We start from the raw sequence: 26506 nt of genomic DNA, 5'->3' as shown, positions 1-26506 counted from the left end.
CCAGGCTTTTTTAATTATGCAGAACCTAATATAGGACAAAATTCAAATTATAGGACAAAATTCAAATTTCTTATGTTCTTGTATCTGGTCTAAGATACAAGATTAGCTAGCACTTGACAAATCTATTTCTTTCCACTTGCCCAACACCCTTCATCAACTACATAATTTCTGTTCAATTAATACAAGCACAGTAATAAGTAAAATTTTAATCCTGAAAGAAACTGAAGTGAGAGTAAGGATAAAAATAAGATGCAGCAGGGGAATGTAGCAAGTAGAAACATAACCTATGAGAGGAACAACAGAAAAAATTGGTTCAATTGGAAATCTGCAATAGTGGAAGTGGAATAAAGCCTCAAACCTGCTAATCTAAATATAGCATGTACTGACTGATATGCATCTCGTGAAGAAGTACACAAATAGGAGATTTGTAGCTTCAAGCAAGCAGTAAATGTCACAGCATCAAAAGGATGCTGGTGCAGATTTGTCTTGACTTGATTTTGCAACAAGCTTGAACAATTTTGCTCCTTCTCCATTCAGGCATTTCATCTTCAATTCTTTTGGGTTCCAGTTTGTCATGCAGAACAGATGTGCCACTTTGGATATTGTTGGGGGAGATGGCCCACCAGGAGAAGGTAGCAGTAGCTAGGATCGTGGCTCTGCTGTGAGAGAGGGCAGGAAGGAATGGTCGGGCAAAAGTCATAGGGGATTCAATTGTAAGGGGAATAGATAGAATTTTCTATGGCTGCAAACGAGACTTGCGGACGGTCTGTTGCTTCTCGCGTGCAAGGGTCAGGGATGTCTTGGAGTGGCTGTAGGACATTCTGGAAGGGGAGGGTGAACAACCAGCTCTTGTGGTCCATATTGGTACCAATGATAGTGGGGGGGAAAAGGGATGCGGTCCTGCAAGATGAATTTAGGGAGTTAGGAAGTAAATTAAGGAGTAGGACCTCAAAGGTAATCTCTGGATTGTTACCAGTGCCATGAGCTAGTCAGAGTAGGAATAACAGGATAGCAAGAATGAAGATGTGGCTTAAACGGTGGTGTAGGAGGGAAGGTTTCAGATTCTTGGAACATTGGAACTGGTTCTGCAACAGATGGGACTGGTACAAACAGGATGGTCTGCATCTGAGCTAGGTTGACACCAATGTCCTTGGGGTTTGTTTGCTACTGCTGTTGGAGAAGGTTTAAACTAATGTGGCAGGGGGATGGGAACCAGTCCAAAGAAGAGTCATAGGGGTGTAAAATGAGGATAGAAGCAAAAGATTGCAAAGTGAAAAGCAATAGTGACAGACAGATACTTATTTACATAATGGTAAAAGGGATAAGAATGTGGCTAAAGAAAGTCTGAAGACCTTGTGTCTCAATGCAAGGAGCATTTGTAATAAAGTGAATGAATTGAATAATATAGTTGGGATCACAGAGACATGGCTTCAGGGGGACAGTGACTGGGAGCTCAACATTCAGGGTTACTCGACATTCAGGAGGGATAGACGGAATAGAAAAGGAGGTGGTGTAGCGTTGTTGGTTAGGGAAGAGGTGAATGCAATAGAAAGGAAAGGCATTAGTTTGGAGGATGTGGAATCGATGTTGGTAGAGGTGCGAAACACAAAGGGGCAGAAGACACTAGTGGGAGTTGTGTACCCCACCTAACAGTAGTAATGAGGTTAGGGATGGCATTAGGAATTAAATTGGTAATGTGTGCAACAGAGGGACAGTAGTTATACTGGATGACTTTAATCTACATAGAGATTGGGTGAACCAAATTGGTAAGGAGGAAGAGGATTTCTCAGAATTTATGCAGGATTTCTAAATCAGCATGTTGAGGAACCAACGAGGGAACAAGCCATTTTACACTGGGCATTGAGTAATGGAGAAGGGTTAATTAACAATCTTGGTGTGAGGAATTCCTTGGGCAAGAGTGACCACATTATGGTGGAATTCTTCATTACGATTGAATGTGACAGAGTTGATTCAAATACAAGGGTTCTGAACTTGAAGAGGGATAACTTGGAAGGTATGAGATGTGAATTGGCTAAAATAGATTCAAATACAAGGGTTCTGAACTTGAAGAGGGATAACTTGGAAGGTATGAGATGTGAATTGGCTAAAATAGATTCAAATACAAGGGTTCTGAACTTGAAGAGGGATAACTTGGAAGGTATGAGATGTGAATTGGCTAAAATAGATTGGCAAATGGTACTTAAAGGTTTAACGGTAGGACAGCAATGGCAATCGTTTAAGGATAGCTTGGAGCAGGTACAACAAATGTACATCCCATTTTGTAAAACGAATAAATCCAGGAGGTAGAGCATTTGTGGCTAACAAGGAAAATTCGAGAGAGTATCAAATCCAAAGAAGCAACATATAAATTAGCCAAAATAAATAATATTCAGAGGAGGGCAAAAGGATTAATTAAGAAAGGTAAAAGGGATTATGAGAGGAAGTTGGCAGGGAATATAAAAAAAATAACTGTAAAAGCTTCTATAGATATGTTAAGAGAAAGAGGTTAGTTAAGACAAATGTGGGTCTGTTGTGGACTGAAACGGATAAGTTAATCATGGGGAACAAGGGTATGGCAGACTGTTTGAATGAATATTTTAGTTCTTCAACAGGGAAGACAACTAATCAGGAGATTGTTGAGGATCGGGGATCTAATGTGAGGGAGGGAGTAAAGGAAATAATTGTAAGTCAAGAGATTGTATTAGTTAAATTGCAGGGATTAAAGGCAGATAAATCCCAGGGCCGGATAGTCTGCATTCAAGAGTGCTGAAGGAAGTATCCCAGGAAATAGTGGATGCATTAGTGATAATTTTTCAGGCTTCCTTAGATACTGGACTAGTTCCTGAGGATTAGAGGGTGGCCAATGTAATCCCACTCTTTAAGAAGGGAGGGAGAGAGAAATTGGGAAACTACACACCAGTTAGCCTGACATTGGTCATAGGGAAGGTGTTAGAATCAGTTATTAAGGATGCAATTGCAGTTCATTTGGAAAGTACTGGAATCATCGGACAGAGTCAGCATGATTTTGGGAAGGGAAAATCATGTCGTCTGAATCTAATGGTTTTTTGAGGATGTAACCAGTAAAGTGGATAGGGGGAATCAGTGGATGTGGTATATCTGGACTTTAATAAGGTATTTGATAAGGTTCCGCACAGAAGACTAGCGTACAAACTTAAAGAGCACAGTATAGGAGATATGGTAGATAGAAAATTGGTTGATGGACTGAAAGCAAAAAGTAGGAATAAATGGATTCTTTTCAGAATGGCAGCCAGTGACTAGTGGAGTACCGCAGGGCTCCATGCTGGGGCCACAGTTGTTTACAATATACATCAATGACTTGGATGTGGGACTAGATAGCAATATCTCAAAATTTGCTGATGACATGAAGTTGGGTAGCAGGGTTGGCAGTGATGAGGATAGTAGGAGGGTGGAGAGTGATTTGGACAAGTTAGGTGAGTGGGCCAACATGTGGCAGATGCAATATAATGTGGATAAATGCGAGGTTATCCACTTTGGAGGTAAGAACAGGAAAGAGTATTATTATCTAAATGGTATCTGTTTAGGATAAGGGGAGATGCAGAGAGACTTGGGTGTTGCTGTGCATCAGTCATTGAAATTGGGCAGCAGGTGGTGAGGAAGGTGAATGGTATGTTGGTATTCATAGCAAGAGGATTTGACTACAAGAGTATGGAGATCCTGCTGCAGCTGTACAGGGCCTTGGTGAGACCACACCTGGAGTACTGCGTGAAGTTTTTGGCCTCCTTATCTGAGGAAGACATCCTCGTCATGGAAGGGGTGCAGAGAAGGTTCCCTAGACTGATTCCAGGGATGCAAAGACTTGCATATGAAGAAAGGTTGGATAGACTAGACTTGTATTCTATGGAATTTAGAAGATTGAGGGGGGATCTGAAAGAAACATAAAATTCTTAAGCATTTAGATAGACTAGACGCAGCAAAGTTGTTTCCAATGCTGGGAAAAACCAGAACAAGGGGCCACAGTTTAAAGATAAGGGGGAAGTTTTTCTAGGACTGAGATGAGGAAAAACTTGTTCTCTTAGAGAGTGGTAAATCTGTGGAATTCTTTGCCACAGGAAGTAGTTGAGGCTGGTTCTTTGTCAATATTTAAGAGTAGGTTAGATTTGGCCCTTGTGGCTAAGGGGATCAGGGGTATGAGGAGAAGGCAGGAACCAGGCACTGATCAGCCATGATCATAATGAATGGCGGTGTAGTCAAATGGCCTACTCCTACAACATATTTTCTATTTATACTAAGTTGTGCACTAAGCAGTCTAGTTAGTCATCCCACACATGGCAAAATAATATTTATTGTCATTATTACTGTTTAATGTACACACACCCTTACCTCCTCCACACACCAACGACAATAGTATTAGGCTCTTTCCTGAATCACTTGGTGGCAGAAAGTGCCGATTTCTGTTTTTTGGCCAGACAAGTTTTTTTCTTCCCTTTTTTGGGTTCTGTTGGCACTTTTTACATCTTTAAATTTTTTTTTATCTAGCCCCTTCAGAGTGCTACGAAACAATCATACAACTTGTGTACTGAACATTGGGGCACATCTAGAGACATTTACAATTGACAAACTAAAACTGCTCTTCTTGACCTTGATCCGCATTTGCCATAACCCCTGAAGCAAAGGCGCAGATGACTGACCAAGAGCAGTGGACATTAATGGTACCAGAGGTTAAGTTTATTGCTGGTTCTGGAGGTGGAGGTGTGGGGAGATGTAATGGCTCACCGGACATTTAATTGAACCGGTTCACAAGCTTCTGAGTGACATCATGACATCACAATACGATGGCGTTATTTGGAAAGCACAGGGTTTTCAAAAGCTGCAGGTGACTGAGTAAACTACTTTTACTGAACTTCAACTCAACTACATCTGATTATTCTCTTGTTCTTCATATTGCTACAACCTCACATTTATCCAGATTAAACTCTTATAAGCCACTTTCCACGTAACTCTGCATCCTGTTGCTATCCTTATGTAACTTGTGGCATCATTCAGTACTATCCACAACTCATCCAACCTTAGTATGATCCACAAACTTAGCGAACAATCCTTCTGCATCTTCATCTAGGTCATTTATAAAAGTCGCGAAGAGTAGGCTGCCCCTTCTCTCCCGCCCCGCCCGCCCACCCGAGTCGCGCTGCCCCTTCTCTCCCGCCCCGCCCGCCCACCCGAGTCGCGCTGCCCTCTCCCGCCCCGCCCGCCCACCCGAGTCGCGCTGCCCTCTCCCGCCCCGCCCGCCCACCCGAGTCGCGCTGCCCTCTCCCGCCCCGCCCGCCCACCCGAGTCGCGCTGCCCTCTCCCGCCCCGCCCGCCCACCCGAGTCGCGCTGCCCTCTCCCGCCCCGCCCCCGCCCTCTCTCTCTCTCCACTTTCATCTGAATGGGGGATTTTGGTAACATTGACAGCCATTGAGCCACCACTGGGCCGACTGAAAGTGCCACAATGCTGGATGACATCGGTATAAGCAATTCAGAAGCACTTACAAAGGTGTTGAGCGAGTGTCGTGTCAGGTCATGTTTGGTGCTAAACTCCATCTTTGATGAGCGGATGTCATCTAACAGGGGGGAAAAAATGCCTGTTTTTGGAGGTTGTCAGTTTTTAGAATTCTGGATAAAATGTTGTGTTCTTGTATAACTTGTGTTTTGGGCCTGAGCCCTTCTTCAAGTTATCCAAAGCTTGACAGCTGTTGGGAAGAAATCGGTTCTTGAACATACAGGCACTGGTCTTCAGGCTTCTCGAGCTTCTGCTTAAAGGTAGCCATGAGAAGAGGTTTTGACTAGGGTGATGAAGGTCCATTATGATGTTGGCTACTGTCTTGAGGCAGTGACTCGCATGGATGGATTCAATGAATGGGAGATCAGAGCCTGTGATGGAACTGGCTATGTTCTGTTTTTAGCTTATGGAGTCTTCTGCATTTCTGGGCAGTTGACTTCCCAAACCATGCAGTGATGCAAATTGTCAGTATACTTTCCATAGTACACCTGTAAAAGTTTTGAGTATTTGACAACATGCCAAATCTCCCCCCACCCCCCCCCTCCCCCAGATTCTTTAGAAGTCGAGGAGTTGTTGTTCTTCCTTTATGTTCCTTCTTCAGTGTGCTGGATCCAGGAGAGGTCTTCTGAAATATAGACTCCTAGAAAGTTGGAAGTTCTAGACCTGTGCATCCATAACATCATTGCAGACAGTTGTGTGGCCCCTCAGCCTCTCCTTCAAGCAAATAAAACAGTTTTGAAGTGCAGAGTTGGAGACAGCTCAGTTAGTACAGAGCAAAGGCATCATAATTTACTATTTTCTTCAGCTCATGCCATAGTCATGAGTTTCTGTCACTGCATAAGCCAACCATTTAGAGTGGACAAATGGCATATACTTTTTAGACAAGCTTAAGAATTCCAGGCAATAGCATTGAAACAGTGTCAGAATCATGATTTATTGTCATGAATGTCATGTAATGCAATGTTTTGCGGTAGCATTAAAGTGCAAACATGTGTCTAGTTTTTTTTCCATGTCTTATTCTGAACTATTTCTTGTTTATTCATATTGAAGTGGCTCCGACCTAGTAGTGGATGACTGAGATATCTGAATTCACTCTTACTGCAATGGGTAGGCGCCAAAGGGAAAGAATTTGTCAGAAATCAGAGAAAGAATGGGGCACATGACTGATATGGTTGCTCAACACAGTGTACAACCTTTTTGTAAACTATTATTTGGTGTTCATTTTGACTTTTGAATCCATACTTTTGGGACACCTAAGACTTGGAAGGGAAAGTTAACTAAAATAATACTAGTAAAAACACAAAAATGATGGAGGAACTTGGGTCTCATAGCATTTGTAGGAAGTAAAGATACAGTGTACCTATATAACCAACATTTTGGGCTTGAGCCCTAGTCATGGTATGAGCAAAAAGCTGGTAGGTGCCTTACTAAAAAGGCTAGGGGAGAAAGACCACAGGCAAAAGACTATACTGTAATTGATCATGGATGGGAGAATAGGAGAGGAAAGGTGAGAATTGATCAGGGAAAGGTTGTGGCTCAGAATGCTTAGCTGGATGGAAATGGAGGGGAAGGTGGGCTTTTGGAAACTGAAATTGATGTTAATGCCATTAGTTGGAGGGTGCCTCCAATTTGTGTAGTATTAGTCTGGCAGTGCACGTGGGGAGAGGTCTGGGGACTGAGGGAAGGCACTCAGCAGTCTGGCAGTGCACGTGGGGAGAGATGTCTGGGGACCGAGGGAAGGCGCTCAGCCGTCTGGCAGTGCATGTGGGGAGAGATGTCTGGGGACCGAGGGAAGGTGCTCAGCAAAGTGATCTTCCAGTTTTCACCCAATCCCTTCAATGCAGATATCTCCCAGTGGTGGCTGCCTGCTTTTTGCTCATGTCTTCCACAGGGACCACTCCCTCATCCCTTCCCACTGATCACCCCCTTTATTTTATAGAAACCTGCATGACCGCAGGAAATACTACATTTACGCCCATACATCCTCTGTTATTTGTAGTACTGTAGCAGCAGCTAAACGAACAGAAACTCACCACAAGACTCGGTGGGGTTTCAGTTGAACTGATTTATTTGAATTTCGTGCGTGCCCCTTTAAGGCTAACGGGAGTTCCACCCCACGTGGCAGTGATGTCATCACAATGCCTAGGGCGTGAGCTGTGGCCTAAGCCACAAGGCAATCAGCAAGCCCTGACGGTGCCATCTTCCTGCAGCTGCTCTGCTAGCGAGGCGATATAATCAGGGCCGATTCGCTACAAGAGATGTGCACTGCCACTCAACCCCATCCAGAACTTGCTTACGCATCACATCGCTTGGGTGGCTGACCCCTCCGTTTGGGTTGGGCCATCCTCAAATGCGTCGGTTTTAACCTTCCCCCAATGTCAATGTAAAAGTCTTCTCTGATCACTGTATGACCTTTTACAGGCCCTCATACGGGCTCTGCGGGGGGAGTAACGTGCGGGCCACACTGGACGAAGATGAAGTCCGCTGAGGCCAGCACTTTGGGAATGTTCGCTGAGTGTCTGCCGTGGTGGGTTGATGGAGGGGATGCCAGTGAGGCATGTCTGTTGTGAAGGTTTGTGAGGAGAATTGGGTTCTCACCTCTGAATTCTGTGCCTGGTCTTTAAGAACTCTCCTGGCAGGGACAGTGATGCACCATAGACGAGTTCTGCAGATGAAAGCTGGAGATCCTCCTTCGGGTCAGTTCAAATGCCAAGCAGGACCCAAGGCAGTGTTTCTGTCCAATTGGGTCCTTTGAGCTGTGCCATGAGAACTGCCTTGAGGTGGCGGTGGAAGCACTCCATAAATCCATTAGCCTGGACTAGCCTGATAAGCTGTTGTGTGGTGGAGCTTGATCCTCAGGAGGTTTGCCAGTTGTGCCCATAGGTGGAATTGAACTGAGCGTCCCTCTCACAGGTCATATGAGCCGGAACGCCGCCGGGCAACCCAGTTAGCGAGTAGGGATCTGGCCGCAGAACTCTGTGGAAGTGTCTTCCTGGGACGCTTCCGGCCAACCTTGTCTGGCCCATTATATCAATGTGGATATGGTCAAACTTTTTGGCTGGTGGATTGAAATGTTGCACGTGGTCACTGACTTGGTGCTGAATGTTAGAGGCTTGGCAGTGCGTACAGTTCCTCGCCATCTGGGCCACTTGTTTTTATAAACCGTGCCAGACAAAATGTTCCGCCGCCATGTGTACTGATGGTCGTGGACCATCCCGAATGCCTGTTGCCTCCATTGCAAAGGGACTACCATGCATGGGAGCCGGTTGAGACGTCACACAGTAGCGTGTCGTGACTGCCCAATAGCTTCAGGTCTTTGAGGCGCAGGCTGGTGATGGCAGTTCGGAAGGCCTGCATCTCTTCATGCCCTTTCTGGGCCTGAGCAAATTGGGCATAGTTCAGGCCGGGGAATAAATTGTGGATGGTGGTCTTGTCTGTTACATGCAGGAGGCTGTTCTTGTGGCCAGCCATGGCAGCCAGCAACGACGGCTGGCCTGGTTGTTTCCCTGGTATAAGTAGGGCTGTCGGCCCTTGTAGGCTCCCCAGCGTTCGTGGTAGAAACACCAGGTGTTTTGGTGCTCCTCCAGCCTCTGCTTGGGGGCGGTCTGTGGTCGATTGGGTCCAGACCGGTTCTCCCATTCGGTTCTCCAAAGTTCATCGGTGTGGGCTACAACCTTCTGGGGGTCTGAGGGGTCTAAGAAGTCCTCGTCCGCCTGTAGGAGGGCCTGCTCAAACATCAGGCAGGGTTGGTGGCCCTCTGCCAGTGCGTGCATCTCATCCATTAGAGCAGATGGGGCTCTGTCTCCCAGGCCATCGAGGTGTAACAATCTGGCCGTGCGTTGCTGATGCAGAAGACCAAAGGTGCCAAGGAGGAGGGCTTTGAGAGTGACATATATACCCTCCTCTGGTGGATTGTGGATCAGGTCATCCACTCTGGCTGCAGTGTCTTTGTCAAAGGTGCTCACCACGTGGTAAAACATCGTGGAGTCAGAGATGATGTGTCTGAGGTGAAACTGTGCCTCCGCCTGCCTGAACCAAGTGCGTGGGCATGGTATAACTCACGGTACAATGTTTGCATACCACCAACTGAAAACCTACTTGAAGGATAAATTGGGAAGAAGACTGAGGTTACCAGAAGGAAGCAATTTTGAATATGTGATTACAGACACGATAATAATTAAAAGATTTATAACAAACATGTACATCAAATTGCAAGAGAAAGAGAATGAGGAAACAAGCTGTAAACCCAAACAAAAATGGGAACAAGATCTAAACATAAAGAATGAAACATGGGAAAAGCTATGCTCCGGAACAATAAGCACGAGGTTACGCATGATACAATATAATTGGTTACACAGGCTATACACCACGCCCCAAAAGTTAAATAAATGGGACTCAACAGTATCAGACAGATGTTTTCATGTAAGAAGGAAACGGGAACAACAGTACGTGCAATTTGGGCATGTGAGAAAGTGGAAAAGTTTTGGGGAGATATAAACCAGGTATTAAATAAAATCACAAAAAGCAACATAGCAAAAAATCCAGAGATCTTTCTTCTAAGTAATATAAGAAGTAAAGAATTAGGCCTCCAACTGGATGGATCACAAAAAAGATGTATTATGATAGCCTTAGCTGTAGCAAAAAAATGTATAATGTCAACCTGGAAATTAGAAGATAGCCTGAGAATACAGCAATGGTACATAGAAATGAATAAATGTATTCCATTGGAAAAAATAACATAATTAAAAAAATAACATCACAGTATTTGAACAAATTTGGGAACCGTACATGGAACACAACAGAGAAGTCCTCCACCGCTTAAAATGACAGAAGGAGAAGAAGACTAAATGAACCGACCCAGTATGTAAAAGTAGAAGAAACAAATTTCTTGTTTATTTTCATTGTGTGATGACATTGTTTAATGGATTTAAGGCCAATGGGAGTTCAGTCCTGCGTGGCGGTGACGCCATCATGTTACCTGGGGAATGAGCTGTGGCCTAAGCTATGAGGTAATCAGCAAGCTCTGATGGCGCCATCTTCCTGCAGCTGCCCCTCCAGCGTGATGATACAAGCGGGCTGGTTCGCTACAAGAGATGTGCGCCGCCACAGTACTTTTTTTTGACCAAACTCTACATGCCTACATTTTTTCTTAATGTTTTTGGTTATCAAAAATCTTAATCTCACATATGATTAGTGATCGAGAATCATCTGACATAATTTCTTATTTCTACTGTACTATGTATACAGAAGTGCTTTCCAACATTAATTCCAGAAATTTGGTTCTACCTTAGATTATAGCCCTTAATCTGAGTCTTTCTACAGTTTCTTTGGCTTGGCTTCGCGGACAAAGATTTATGGAGGGGTAATGTCCACGTCAGCTGCAGGCTCGTTTGTGGCTGACAAATCTGATGCGGGACAGTCAGACACGGTTGCAGCGGTTGCAAGGGAAAATTGGTGGGTTGGGGTTGGGTGTTGGGTTTTTCCTCCTTTGTCTTTTGTCAGTGAGGAGGGCTCTGCGGTCTTCTTCAAAGGAGGTTGCTGCCCGCTGAACTGTGAGGCGCCAAGATGCACGGTTTGAGGCGATATCAGCCCACTGGCGGTGGTCAATGTGGCAGGCACCAAGAGATTTCTTTAGGCAGTACTTGTACCTCTTCTTTGGTGCACCTCTGTCTCGGTTGCCAGTGGAGAGCTCGCCATAGAACACGATCTTGGGAAGGCGATGGTCCTCCATTCTGGAGACGTGACCTACCCAGCGCAGTTGGATCTTCAGCAGCGTGGATTCGATGCTGTCGGCCTCTGCCATCTTGAGTACTTCGATGTTGGAGATGAAGTCATTCCAATGAATGTTGAGGATAGAGTGGAGACAATGCTGGTGGAAGCGTTCTAGGAGCCGTAGGTGATGCCGGTAGAGGACCCATGATTCGGAGCCAAACAGGAGTGTGGGTATGACAGCGGCTCTGTATACGCTAATCTTTGTGAGGTTTTTCAGTTGGTTGTTTTTCCAGACTTTTTTGTGTAGTCTTCCAAAGGCGCTATTTGCCTTGGCGAGTCTGTTGTCTATCTCGTTGTCGATCCTTGCATCCGATGAAATGGTGCAGCCGAGATAGGTAAACTGGTTGACCGTTTTGAGTGCCCGATGGAGATGTGGGGGTGCTGGTAGTCATGGTGGGGAGCTGGCTGATGGAGAACCTCAGTTTTCTGCAGGCTGACTTCCAGGCCAAACATTTTGGCAGTTTCCGCAAAACAGGACGTCAAGCGCTGAAGAGCTGGCTCTGAATGGGCAACTAAAGCGGCATCGTCTGCAAAGAGTAGTTCACGGACAAGTTGCTCTTGTGTCTTGGTGTGAGCTTGCAGGCGCCTCAGATTGAAGAGACTGCCATCCGTGCGGTACTGGATGTAAACAGCGTCTTTGTCTGTAAATGTTCCAAATTCTAATAGATACAGATCCTGCTTATGAAACTTGTATAGTTGAACCTTGTTAAATATGCACATTACTTTGAAGGCCAAATTTTAAGGCACAATAGCTGGGATAGCTTATTCTACCCCAGCTGTGATTAATAAGGGTTTTGTATCCTGCAGCATTATCTCGATCACTAGTTTTGTCTTCTAAAGGCCAGCATTCCATCATTTTTATCATTTTCTGTACTTGTTTACAAGATTTAAAACACAGGACTTGTGTCTCTGCAGATCTTAATTTTTCCTGATAATTAACCCTAAGTTTTTTTTACATAGTGTCTCTTTGGGTCTAAAGTGGATGACCTAATTTGATAATATTAAAACCCATGCTAACTGCTCTCCTTTCCTTGTACCCTACTTTTATTTGATTTCTTTTTAACTTTGTCATCGAAGAGGCTTATAATTTAGTGAGTAATTTTGATCAGCACTGATCTTAGGATTGATTCTACAATTTTCTTCCTGACAAATTGTCTTGGTCTATATTTTTCACTCCATTCTACAGTCCAATTTTGTCTTTAATTTCACGGAATTCATCCTTAACCAAAGGACCTGATGAAAGCATTTAAAAATGTTACTCTGGGAGTACATTATTAGTGTGACGGAGTATTTAGAGATGGTTTGGGAGGATTGTTAGAGCAGGTTGCACACAAACATTTTAAAACACAGCTACGTGGCTGATCCAACCAGAATGGAGGCAGGCGAACTGCTACTGCATTAACCATCACCGGTGCTCCCGCCAGTGAGGCTGCATCGACCTCCACCTTTGAAGTCATCGGTTGCTCGTCCATGTCAGTGAGGTGGGACTCAGTGTAGCTGAGGCCCGTCGGGGTCACCAAAATATGTAGTAGCCTATCTGACGACACTACCTTATTCAAGTGGCAATAAATGACACTGGAGTCAGTAGAGTCAGGAATCAGTCCCTTTATTGTGCTTAACCACAGCTTTTATATTTCCCACTGCACGTTTCACGCTAAGCCTTCTAGGATGCAGCAGTGACATCATTTTCCAGCCTCTGGCGTTGGGTTCCATGAAAAGCCCGGGCTCTTATTCGCGCACTTTTCCTAATTGCTGGTTCCTGACCTGCAGCTGGAGGACTGGGGTGTCGTTGGAGGCTATGCGCTCTAGTAATGCACTTGCTTAACTGTTGTGGCTGTGCGCGATTCTGCTGTACGCGCGGGGCTCCCGCTACATGGTGCATATCTATTGCTGCTGCGTTTTGGAGTCCTCTGGAGTCTGTAACATTAGTAAGATATTCTTCTGTCTACTGTTAGAGACAAAGTTATGGAAATTGCAGTGGGAGTCTTCGGGCATACTGGCACAGAAAATAGAACTTCTGCTTCACAGCTCCAGGCCACTGGTTTGATACCATCCTCAGCTATTGTCTCTGAAGTTTCCCTTCCTGTAACCATATGGGTTTGCTCTGACATTCCAAAGACCTATAGGTTAATTGAATACTGTAAATTGTCCCCATAGAACAGGTAAATGAATCTGAGTGGTGTTCATGGGAATGTAGGGAGAATATAATGTGTTGAGGTAGGATTAGTGTAAAAATGTGTGTGGGCTGAAGGATCTGTTTCTGTGCTGTGACCAACAAATCCCATCTGGAGCAGATGGAACCAATATTAACGGGATGGTTTACATCTGGGCAAGGCTGGGATCAATGTCCTAGGGAGATTGATTTCTAGTGCTGTTGGAGAAGGTGTAAACCAGTGGTTCTCAACCTTTTTCTTTCCAGATGTACTCTATCAAAACTTCTAAAAGAGAGTTCATGTTTTTATTTCATAATAATGTAAGAAATAAGAGTAGTTTGTCATCTTCCAATAGCAGATGGCAATGAAGAAACGTACAGGAGTGAGATAGATCAGCTAATTGACAGGTGTCACAACCACAATTTTGCACTCAATATTAGCAGAACTGAGTAACTGATTGTTGGCTTCAGTAAGGGGGAAACCAGGACAACACAAACAGGTCCACATTGAGAGGTCAGCAGTGGAGAGAAATCGAACTTCAAATTCCTGGGTGTTAACATCTCTGAAGATCTATTCTGGGGCCAACATGTTGATGCAATCGTGAAGAAGACTCACCAGTGGCTATATTTAAGTAAGAGTTTGAGGAGATTTGGTATGTCATCAAAGACTTAGAAATTTCTACAGGTGTACTGTGGAGAGCATTTTGACTGATTGTCATCTCCATACCAGACAGTAATGCAATGAACAGGACAGGAAAAGACTACAGAAGGCTGTAAACCTAGCCAGTGCCATCATGGGCATTAGTCTTCACTCCGTTAAGACATCTTTAAGAGGTGGCGTCTCAAGAAAGCAGCCTCTATCATCTACTTCACTATCAGGCCATGCCTTCTCACTGCTACCATCAGGAAGGAGGTACAGGAGCCTGAGGACTAACACTCGGCATTACAAAAACAGCTTCTTTCTGACATTAGATTTGTCAATGAACTATAGACACTACCTCACTTTCTTCTCGTTTACAAATTTCTACAGGTGTACCATGGAGAGCAATCTGACTGGTTGTACCTGGATGGTGTGTTGCCTCCCAGGTGCAAGGGTCAGGGATGTTTTGGAGTGGCTGCAGGACATTCTGAAAGGGGAGGGTGAACAGCCAGTTGTCATGGTCCATATTGGTATCAACAATATAGAAAGAAAGCGGGTTGCAGTACTACAATCTAAATTTAGAGAGCTAGGAGATGTAGAACTTCAAAAGTACATAGTAGAAATAGCAGGATAGTTAAAATGAATATGTGGTTTGAACAGTGGTGCAGGAATGAGGGTTCTAGTTTCTTAGGACATTGGAACTGGTTCTGGACCAGATGGAACCAGTATTAATGGGATGGTTTACATCTGGGCAAGGTTGGGATCAATGTCCTAGGGAGATTAGTGGTTCTCAACCTTTTTCTTTCCATTCACATACCACTTTAAGTAATTCCTATGTGATCAGTGCTCTGTAAATAGTAAGGGATTGTTTAAGGTGGTATATGAGTGGGGATGGAAGATTGAGTATTACTGCTCTAGACTCAATTGTTACTGAAATATTTTGCTTGATAAAAATTGTCATTGGCCCATTTCCTCGGGAGTTATGAAACAATGTACATAACGAGTCAATTAGGTACAAATAAAACTTTTTTTTCTTTCCTTCCACATACACCTTAAGCAATCCCTTACTAATCACTGAGCACCTATGGCATAGGGAATACTTAAATTGGTATGTAAGTGGAAAGAAGAAGATTGAGAACCATTGGTTTAAACTAATGGGGCAGGGGGATGGGAACCTACAAGGAAAGAATGAGGAAGATGGTACAGAGACAAAAGCTAGAGTTAAGAAAAAGAAAAATATAGGGCAGAAAAGTCAATAGCAAAAAATGCAGAAGTCATTGGATTCTGAAATGACAGTGAGCACTTTATCTGAATGCCTGTTGTATTAGAAGTAAACGAGGTGCAAATCAGTACCTAGGCATATATCTTTGTAGATATGATTCGGAATTAAATATTCAAGGGTATCAGGTAATACAAAAAGATAGCCAAGAAGGTAAAGGTGGTTGGTTGACGCTCTTAATTAAGAATGAGATCGAGGGAACAGTGAGAGATGATAAAAGATCTAAAGAGCAGAATGTTGAGTCTATCACTGGTGGGAGTTGTCTACCGCCCACCAAATAACAATAGCACAGTGGTACAGGCAATTAACCCAGAGATAGCTGAGGCATGTAAGAATGAAACGGCAGTTGTTGTGGGGGACTTTAACTTCCACGTAGATTGGGAAAATCAAGTTGGTTGAATGAGTCTGGAGGATGACATTATAGAATGCATCCATGATGGCTTTCTTGAGCAGCATGTTAAGGAACCAACAAGGGAGAATGCTATTTTAGTTCTAGTATTGTGCAATGAGACAGGTCAAATTAATGATCTCGTAGTTTGGGACCCTCTTGAAAAAAGTGATGATAGTATGATTGAATTTTTCCGAAAGAAAGGGAAGAGTTGTCCTTGGTTAATTAAGGAAATAAAGAAAAGTATTGTAGTGGGCGCACAGCGCAGTATTGCGAACCGCCACCGTCAGTTCAGACTTGCCTGACACATCGCGGGTTAGCAGTGCTGGGCGCCAAAGTACAGCGAGTGGATCAGATGAAGCCCCTGCCTAAAGGCGTGAGGCGCTAATGGCTCATAGCTTTAACCTGCTGGTCATGTGGACCAGCAGTTGTTCACTAATGAGCTCATTAACAAGCAGGGAATAAAAGGTCTGTGTATGTCTGCAACAAACCAGTCTTGAGTTGACTACTTTTGTATGTGTTTGCCTTTATTTAGTAGCATCTACCGTAGTAGCCGCTACAGTATAAAATTAAATGCTCATGTGTACAAAGTAGCTAAGAGTAGTGGGAAACAGGGATTGGAAAAATGTTAAAAGGCAACAAAGGACAACTAAATGAGAAATAAGGAAAGGAAAAAGGATTATGAAGGTAAATTAGCAAAAAGTTTTAAAAAAACATAGCAACAAATTTTATAAATATATAAAACGGAAGAGGGTGGCTTGAGTCAACATAAGCCCCTTGGAAGATGATAAAGAGAAATTGATATTGAGTAATGAGGCATGGAACAGATATTTCGTGTCAGTCTTCACGGTGAAAGATACGTCCAGCATGCCAAAGAGCGGTGATAGGGATGTGAAGGGTGGTGAGGGCGTCGATTAAAATAATTGTTACAAAAAAGATAGCAATGAGCAAACTAAAGGGACTGAAAGTGGATAAATCCTCTGGTCATGGTGGGACTGTACGAAATGGCGCGAGTTATAGTCGATGTGTTGGTTGTCTTTACCAAAATTTTCTGGATTCTGGGTAGGTCCTGCATGCTGTAGTGCAGAGAGACTTGGGAGTGCTTGTGCATGAATCACAAAAATTTGGGTAGCAGGTTCAACAGGTTATTAAGAAGGCAAATGGAATGTTGGCCTTCATCGCAAGAGGAATTGCATTCCAGAGCAGGGAACTCGTGATGCAACTATACAAGATACTGGTGAGGCCGTACCTGCAGTACTATGTGCAGTTCTGGTTTCCTTAGTTTAGGAAGAATATACTGACCTTGGAGACAGTCCAGAGGAGGTTCACCGGGTTGATCCTAGTAGTGAGGGGGTTGAACTATGAGGAGAGACTAAATCGCCTGGGATTATACTCAAATCAAATTCAGAAGAATGAGAGGAGATCTTCTAGAAAGATAAAAGATTATGAAAGGGATAGATAAGATGGGAATATTGTTGTCATTGGTATGTGATACCAAAACTAGGGGACAAAGCCTCAAGATTCAGGGGAGTAGATTTAAGACAGATGAGGAATGATCTGTGGCGTTCTCTGCCCAGGGAAGCTGTTGAGGCTACTTCATTAAACATATTTAAGGTTCAGTTAGATAGATTTTTACATAAAAGAAATCAAGGGATATGGGGAAAAGGGAGGCAGATCGGTGGAGTTGAGACAATTATCAGATCAGTCATGATCTTATTGAATGGTGGAGCAGGCTTGATGGGCTACTCCTCCTCCTATTTCTTATGTGTGTTTAAGGAAAGATAGTTGATAACCATTTTAGCTTCTGTAATGCACAGTACTGCTGCTGCAAAACAACAAATTTTGTGATACATTTTCATGATAATAAACTGGAAGGCAGAAGCCTTAAAGGGACATGCTTACCATCAAGGTCAAGGTTGGAAATATGGAGTGAGGGCCGATTCCAACAAGACTGAAGTACAAGGGTGTAAGACTTCCCCTATCGTCCACATCGTGGATGTCTGCAGAATAAAATTTATGATCTGAAGGCAAGGCTGCTTTATCAGAGATTGGTAAGACCAATATCAGATATATTTGCTGCACCGAGATATGGCTAACAGAGAATATGTCAAACACTGCTAAACGACCAGACAGTTTCTCCATTCAGAGACTGGGTCAGAACTTTGTTTCCAGAAAAAAGGAGAGGGGTGGTTTGTGCTTTTTCATTAATGCATGGACATGGACATTGGGGCTATGTTAATCTCCTGTTCTACTGCCTAAGAGCAAATTTGGATTAAATGCAAACCCTTCTATCTATCCCAAGAGTTCTCATTAGTGATTCTCACAGGAATTTATATCCCTCCTGATGCCGATTACAAACAGGCACTTTTGGAGCTGCATGGTGTGGTCAGACGGCCCAGCCTGCCGCACATCAAATCTTGGTTGGCGACTTTAACTAAGCCTCTGTCAAGAAAACCCTGCCCAATTAGCACCATTATGTAACCTGCTGTACCAGAGGTCCCAGCACACTCAATCACTGCTACACAAAGATAAGGAAGGCTTACCATTCTTTCCCAAGACCACATTTTGCCTTCTGGTTCAACTGTTGTTTTTAGGTATACAAGAACCTCTCAATGGCCTTTGAGTGAACACTCTGAAAAAATGCATCATTGGTCACCAGCTTTTCTGTTTGTTGTTCTTCCAAGACAATAATTCATTCATTTCATGACTCATTTCAATTAGCACTTACTTGAAAAATATGCATAGCATTGCTCACAGTTTCTGTTTAGTATTTTCAAATAAGATCTGTTTTAAAGTTCTGTGAATATAAATTCTCCAATATTTTTTAATAAAATTTCTTTTAAAGTGTGTGTATGTATGTGACCTATCACAATATCCACAGCTTTCCTGGTAACCTCCTCAAAAATCTCTACCACACAACCTACCATGCCCAAAGCCATGTTGACTATCCCTAATTAGTCCCTGGCTATTCATCTAATTGTATATCCGATCTCTTAGAACACCTTCCAATAAATTACCTATTGCTGACATCAGGTTCACTGGCCTATAATTTCCAGGGTTACTTTTGGAACCTTTTTAAACAACAGAATAAGGTGAGCTGCCCTCTAGTCCACTGGCACCACACTGTGGCTAAGGACATTTTAAATATTTCTGCCCGAGCCCTTGCAATTTTTACACTAGCTTCCCTCAAGGTCTGAGGGAATATCTTGTCAGGCCCTGTGGGATTTATCCACCCTTATTTCCTTTAAGACAGCAAGCACTTTCTCCTTTTTAATCTGTTTAGATTCCTTGACCTCTGCTTGTTTTTCTTACTTCCCTTGACTCTGTACTTGTTTCCTGAGTGAATATTGATGGGGAAAAAATTTTATATCTCTCCCCTCTCTTTGGCTCCATACTTTAACCTTCAAGGGGACCAATTTTGTCCATTGCTCTTAATATACCTGTAGAAGCCTTTAGGAATTTCCTTTCCATTGTCTGCCAAAGCAACCTCGTGTCCTTTTTTTTAGGCTTCCTGATTTCTTTCTTTTTTCTTGCATTTTTTATACACCTAAAGTGCCTTGTTTGTTCCATGTTGCCTATACCTGCTATACACCTCTCTTCGGAACCAGATCCCTCAGATCCAAAAGTTCTCTATGTCTGCTAACCTTGCCTTTAATCCTGACAGGAACATACAAACTCTGCTCTCAAAATTTCACCTTTGCTTGCCTGATAACAACTTATCCCAATCCAGGCATTCTAGATCCTTTCTCGTTTCCTCAAAATTAGCCTTTTTCCAATTTAAAATCTCAACCCGAGGCCCAGACCTATCCTTCATAATTAACTTCAAACTATTGGCATGATGTTCACTGGACTCAAAATGTTCTCCTACACACACTTCTTTCATCTATCCTGCCCCGTTCTCTGAAAGGAGATCTCTTATTGCATTCTTACTACAGGTAGTCCCCGATTTACAACCATCCACACATATGCACACAAAGCAAGAACCAAAGTGTCTGTACTTTGTTGGTTGTGTCCATCTTGATAACTGTGCGAATGCACGAGTCCTTAGTAGGCATTAGTGTACTATCCTGTTCTCTCTCTCTCTAACTCTCTACTATCTTGTTCTCTAACTCTGCACTATCTTGTTCTAGATATAAGATGTTCACTGGTCTGTTGGCAAAACAAACTTTATGGTTGGAAACTTGTGTCTTGAGAGGGTGTTTACCAAAGAGGAAGTGGTGGAGGTCTTAAAATCAACGACAAGGTAGATTATCCCTGGAACCCGATCAAGGTATACAAAGACATTGTATGAAGGCAGGGGAAAAAAATTGCAGGAGCCCTGGCAGGGATAATTGTATCACAGTTGGGGATGGGTGGGATGTTGGAAGAGTGGAGGATATGTAAATTTGTGCCTTTATTTAAAGAACGTTTCCAAAAAAAATCAGAACTACAGGTTGGTGAGCTTGACATCATTTGTAGGTATGGAATTCTAAGGGACTAGATTTGCAGGTATTTGGAAATGCAAGGATTAATGGCAGATAGTCAGCATGATGTGCAATGGAAATTGTATCCCATGAATTTGATCGTTGATGAGAGCAGGAAAGTAAATGTTATGTATATGGACTTAGCAAGGGCTTTGTGCTGCTCTTGTTAAGTTGTATTTGGAAGATAGAAATCTACAGCACAGTACAAGCTCTTTGGCCCAGTGCTGTGCTGAAATAATAACTTATTCTAACAATTGCATAGAATTTCCCAACTACATAGCCCTCCTTTTTCTCTGTTCCATGTACACATCTAATAGTCTCTTAAAATATCCTAATATACCTGCCTCCATCACAGTTGCTGGCTGACATTCCATGCACTCATTGGCCTCTGTGTGGAAGAACCTACCTCTCACCACCACACCGCCCCCCCCCCCCCACCCCCAGGTACTTACTCCAAAACACTTAAAAACTATGTCCCTTCATGTCAGTCATTTAATCTCTGGAGGGAAAAGCTTTTGGCCAGCCATATGATTGATTCCTCTCATTTTGTAATTCAGGAACCTGCTGGATAAAAGCAAACTGAGGATTTGTAAACAGATTATTATCGTACATCCTATGGGCACTAATGTCAAGCTATATTTCTGGAGAAAGGCTAATTAAGCAATTGATTAAACAGTCCGATGCTCTTTGCAAAACTGTATCCAAGCAATTGTTGCTACCTCAGAATAGGTTGAAACGTACAAACAATGGTGTACAGCATCATTGTTTGAACAGAAAAATACAACGGGGCTTTCAGCCCGTGTCTGTTGAACATATGCCCAAATTAAACTAAAACTAAATCTCTTCTTTATCCTTTCCAAAGCCCCCACACTCCTCTTGTAATGGGGTGAGAAGAATTGTACACTATATTCCAAGTGCTGAAGCATAATTTGTACTCAGTGTCTTGCCCAATGAAGCCCTTAAGTAATCTCTATGCCATGAATGTTCTGGTTTAGTAAGGGATTGCTTCAGGTAATTTGTAAGTAGAAAGAAAAAGGTTTGAAAATCACTGTTTTAATCGTATCTAATTGACTTGTTATGTGCACGGTTTCATAACTCCAAAGGAAATGGGCTAATGACAATTTTCTCTAGCAAAATATTTCAGTAACAATTGGGTCTAGAGCAGTGGTTCTTAACCTTCCCTTCCCACTCACAGTCCACCTTAAGCAATTCTTGACCAATCACAAAGCACTCATGGCATAGGGAATAGTTAAGGTGGAATGTGTTGTTAGAAAAAGCTTGCCCACCCCTGCTATAAACTTTTGCCATCCTATCCATTGACTTGGCTACTTCAAGGACATGATCCCCAGGTCCCTCAAAATATTAGTTTTCAAGAGTGCTGCCATTAACTGTTACATTTGACCTCTTAAAGTGCCACTGCTTACAATTGTTTAGATTAAGCTTAATCTGCTATTTTTCTGTCCCAAAAAGTAATTGATCTATATTCTTCATAGACCTCTCCATCATTTACAGTTCCACCAATTGGTTAGTAGTGCAAATTTACTTACCCACTCACCTGGAACCATAAAGCATTACAACACAGACAGACCCTGCAGCCCTTCTAGTCTCTGCTGAACTATTATTCTGCTAATCTCACTGACCTGCACCCCAATATTCCATCCATACCCTTCGCATCCATGTACTTGTCTAATTTTTTTTAAGTGTTAAAATTGAGCCAACGTTCACCACTTCAGCTGGCAGCTATCTCAATATTCCCATTACTCTCTGAACAAATTCCCCTAAATATCCCCCAAAACTTCTCACCTTTTGCCCTTAACCCACGTTTTTTAGTTTCTGTCTCGCCTAACTTCAGTGGAAAAAGCCTACTTGCATTTACTCCATCTATACCCATTCTTCTGTGTTTTAAGGAATCATGTCCTAGTCTGATTAACTTTCCCCCCTCAGTTACTCAAGTCCTGGCAACATCCTTGTAAATTTTCTCTACACTCTTTCAATTTTCTGAAGTTAAGTGACCAAAACTGCAAACAATTCTCCAAATTTGCCCTCACCAATATCTTGTACAACTTTACCGTGACATCCCAACTCCTAAAGTCAATATTTTGATTTTATGAAGGCCATGTGCCAAAAGCTCTTTGACACTATCTACCTGTGATGCCACTTTCAGGGAATTATGTATCTGCATTGCCAGATCCCTTCATTTTACTGTATTTCTCAGTGTCCCGCCACTTACTGTGTATGTTCTACCTTGGTTTGGTCTTCCAAAATGCAACACCTTTCACTTCTCTGCCTTAATTCCATCTGCCAATTTGCATCCAGTTTTGCCAGCTGGTTCAGATCTCTCTGCAAGCTTTGAAAGCCTCCTCACTATCCACATCATCTCCAATCTTTGTCACATCTGCAAACTTGTTAATCCAGTTACCTCATTATCGTTTGTCATCTATATCAATGAACTAGATAATAATGAACCCAGCATCTTTTTTTTACATCCAAGTCATTTATTTATATCACAAACAACAGTTCCAACATCTGCATGGCAATTGGATATACATTTGAAATGCAGAATTATACAGAGAAGATTAGCATGGCCCCTGCGCAAGGATGACATGCAAATTCGTGAAGCGTTCCATATTTTAAAAAAATAAATAAATAAATAAATAAATAAATAGAAATGAAATGCAGAATCATGTCTATACAGAAATGAGCTGAGTGTATCTAATTAGAGAACTTATTCAAATAATTCTTTCAGTGGTTTAAAATCAGTAGTTCAATTCATAGCAATTTATAACCAACTTTCATTCTTCCTGTTATGCCCCTTGGAGCATTTTCAGTACATTGCGCATTGTTATTTGCATCAAAAAATTGTGTTATTTCTTTTGTACATTAACGTTCCACGCGAGCAGACAGAAATTATCAGGATATTTAAAATTGTCAGCATCTTCTGAAGAAGAGAGGGAGAGATTTTTGGTGGGTTTGCTGACTGGTTCAAATTGGATCTTCCACTTTTAATATTTTAAGCTATTGCTCTTATTGGCAATTTTTATTTTGAGATTTCATTGGTGTTTTTGAGGATCTTGAAGATGTCATTGAGCTCTGATGTTCTGCCCATAAGCAAGCAGCTAGGTAAATAAATTGTATTATGGAAAAATGCTTTGAAAAAGATGTTCATGACTTTGCTCACCTGCCAAAGCCTTTTGATATCTTTTGAAAGTTCTAGACCAAATGTATGAATTAAATGTCTGTAATTAGGTTTTTTCTCTTAAACAGCACTAAACAATTTTCTAGAAAAGGCCATCACAATGGGAAAAGTTGGGAGAAAGTAAAATATTTTGTGGCTAGGAAATGGCAGTCAACATGAAGAAAGGAAGTGAATAGATTGTAGGAAAGAAAGAACAGAAGGCAAAACCTTTTGAAAAATAGTTGAACTTAATTGTAGAAAGATTCTCAATAAAAGGGAGGAAATATTTACTTGAACTGCCTTTCTTCTTGCCCTTTATTATATTGTAAAGTCAATTACATGTTGATTCAGTCTTGCACGCTCAAGTGAGCAAGGAAATGAAAATATCTTGTTTGCCAATTCAATCAAGTTCTTTAGGATCTGAGTTGGAGATGGAGAAAAGTTGAAAGCAAAATCCTTCAAGGGCTAGCAAATATCATGTGAGTGAAAATATTAGAATATTGAATAGTATTATTCCAGATCATTTAGCAGAAATATTTATTTGGCATTACTAACTTCTAGTGTAAAAGCCAGTATTGATGTCCAAGTAGAATTCCTAAAGTATTCAAAGAAAAATTGCCAAATGCAAACAGGGGGGAAGAAACGTATGCACATGAACAACTTGAACTTAAAGATAAAAATGTGATGAACTTCAGTTATTTCTCATTTTAAAGTTACGGTATTTCAAACTATTTTCATCATTTAATGCCCATTTTGGGTTAAGACCTCAATATTTTAAGGGATTTAATGAAGTGCGTATTGTTTACATAAAGAACGTTATTTTGAAGTAGATTTGGTGGAAAATGTCTCTTATTCCTAGCATGAATTATGATAAACAGCCACTACAATAAACTGCCATGGTAAGTTGAACAAATATCATTTTTTTTTCAAATAACGTTGTTTGAGTGAAACCTTAACATTTATTAATTTAGAGATTTATTTTTATGTTTGTCTACATGTATTATCCTCCATCAGCTTTTCACTACACCATGCCCCATGTTTACCCATTTTTTTTTCTAATTTTATGCACAGCACATGCTCTGAAATTTGGGGACTGAGTACACCTGGTACAGTAGATCAGTGGGATACAACAGGCCTTTACAGCTTTCCTGAGCAAACCAGGTGAATATACAGTCACTAAAAGCTCTTCTTTCACATAGTGGGATGTTGGGATTAACTGGTGTCGGTCATTTGAGAATTGTCAGTGCTTGAATTTGCTCATAGTGTCTTTTGGTGGATCAAAAATTATGCCAAATAAGCATTGCTTTAAATGTGGAGGTCCATGGACATCTGTAAAGTGGGTTTATTTTTGGATAGTAAACCTTTTCTTTGCAGATGCATATATGCCTCGTATACATCTATGATTTTTATTTTTAACTCTTTGGGAAAATCTTGTAGTCTATATGTGAACAATGTGTAACAGTTTTTCTGTAAAGGATTAAGCTTGCTGGCAACTTCTGTATAACTTTATGTTGACATCAAATTAACATTTCAAACAATGTTTTGACTTGGTATTTCTAATTATTTAACGGGATATGATTATTATGGACAAATTTTTTTTTTGTTTTGTGATTGGGTAAGTCTGACACAATTGAGGACTCTGGTATTGAGAGTATAATCTGTTATTTAGCTTTTTCTTGTAATATTTTGATAGTTGATCCCATTTTAAGGTGCACCTACCCCTTTTGGGATTCACAATTCAACATTTCATTCTTTCTGCACACCATGAAACAATCTAATAAATTTTGACACTGGTTCAAAATTGTTGCACCTTGATAAAATTCTAAAATTGAACCAATCTGTAGTTGGCCTGCGTGACTTAATTGTTTATTCATGGCATTGAGAAAATAAATCATACCCATAGTCTTGGGCATGCGGGAATAAGGATTGCTAATTGGCAATTAGCCAATTAGAGATGAATGCTCACTTTATTATAACCCTGAGTGGTTTGGAGTTTGAAGCTGTAAAGCCTCAGTTCATTGTTGTTAGGCTAATCAACCATTCTATAAACCCAGTTTAATCTGTTAGTTTCCTTTACAAAAGCATCTTGGGTAGCAAAGATCTGGTTCATCTTTAAATTTCTGTAGGTCACCGGAAGAACCAAGAACATTTTCTTGTATTGTCTGCTGAGCATAATTTTGTCAATAAATTACAGAGAGAGATCCTCCTGAAGAATTATCTTTTTGGGATGTGCTCTTTAGTTATTTTAATGACTATAATTGATCCTACAATTCATAGTTATTTTGAAATGAATGCTTATGCGTGTCTCTGATTTAATTTCCAGTGCCGCACTAATATTGCTTGCATGTTATTTATTCCTTTCAACACTACATTCCACCATGCAAATTTTTATAAACTCTTGTTTTAGAACAGTGGTTTCCAAACTTTTTAGGCCAAATAGGGTTGATTGTGAGAAACTTTTCCCCATGGTAGTGGAATCTAAGACTAGAGGTCATAGATTTAAATTGAAGGTTTGGAAGAGACCCAATTCTTTTCCAAGAATCCCAAAATCTTTTTCAAATATATTAGAAACAAGAGGTTAGCTCTGGAAAGAATAGGTCCTTTCAAGGACTGAAAAGTTGGGTGGAGAGAGGGTAGACGGAATTTTGTGCCACATGTGGGGAAAGCATTTTGGGATGTCAAATTCTGGCAGGGCATGTACATTAAATAATTAGGACCTTTGAGTGTTTGATACCTTGGGGTACAAGTTCACATTTCCCTGAAATGGTGACTGGTTGTGAAGAAGGAATTTAGCATGCCAGGGTATTGATTACAAGAGTAGGGGGTGGGTAATGTTGCAGCTGTACAAAACCTTAGTTAGATTGCACGTGGAGTGTTTTGCATCTTCTAGTTGTCAAACAACATAGGATTTGGTAGAGAGTGTGCAGAAGAGAATCACTGGGATGTTGCATTGATGGAGGGCTTTAGTTATAATGAGTGATTGGACAGGCTGAATTGATTCTCATAGTAGGCTGTGGGAAGACCTTATTAATGTTTATAATATTGAGAGGGATATATGAACTCTTCCCCCCGCCCCCATGAGCCTAAAAGTGGAAGTACTCATGGCTAATGCAGG

The 26506-nt window shown here is 41.8% G+C and overlaps 1 protein-coding gene and 1 non-coding gene across 6 annotated transcripts in view; both read left to right on the top strand.

Annotated features, from left to right (window-relative positions):
- Positions 1-26506, top strand: part of smad2 (SMAD family member 2) — a 170316-nt gene that overhangs the window by 64467 nt on the left and 79343 nt on the right. For 4 of the 5 annotated variants that reach the window (XM_069923837.1, XM_069923836.1, XM_069923833.1 and 1 more), the window contains exon 2: positions 24463-24552. The exons of the other annotated variant lie outside the window; for it this stretch is intronic. In XM_069923837.1, the coding sequence (XP_069779938.1) occupies positions 24463-24552 (90 nt within the window). The remainder of the gene's footprint in view (positions 1-24462; positions 24553-26506) is intronic. 5 annotated transcript variants of the gene reach the window in all.
- Positions 22747-22849, top strand: LOC138759688 (U6 spliceosomal RNA). The gene has a single exon (XR_011355030.1). It is a non-coding gene; the product is annotated as a U6 spliceosomal RNA (small nuclear RNA).

Source organism: Narcine bancroftii, chromosome 3 (assembly GCF_036971445.1).
Source record: "Narcine bancroftii isolate sNarBan1 chromosome 3, sNarBan1.hap1, whole genome shotgun sequence".
Classification (NCBI taxonomy): Eukaryota; Metazoa; Chordata; class Chondrichthyes; order Torpediniformes; family Narcinidae; genus Narcine; species Narcine bancroftii.
This window is presented reverse-complemented; position numbering and strand designations above follow the sequence as displayed.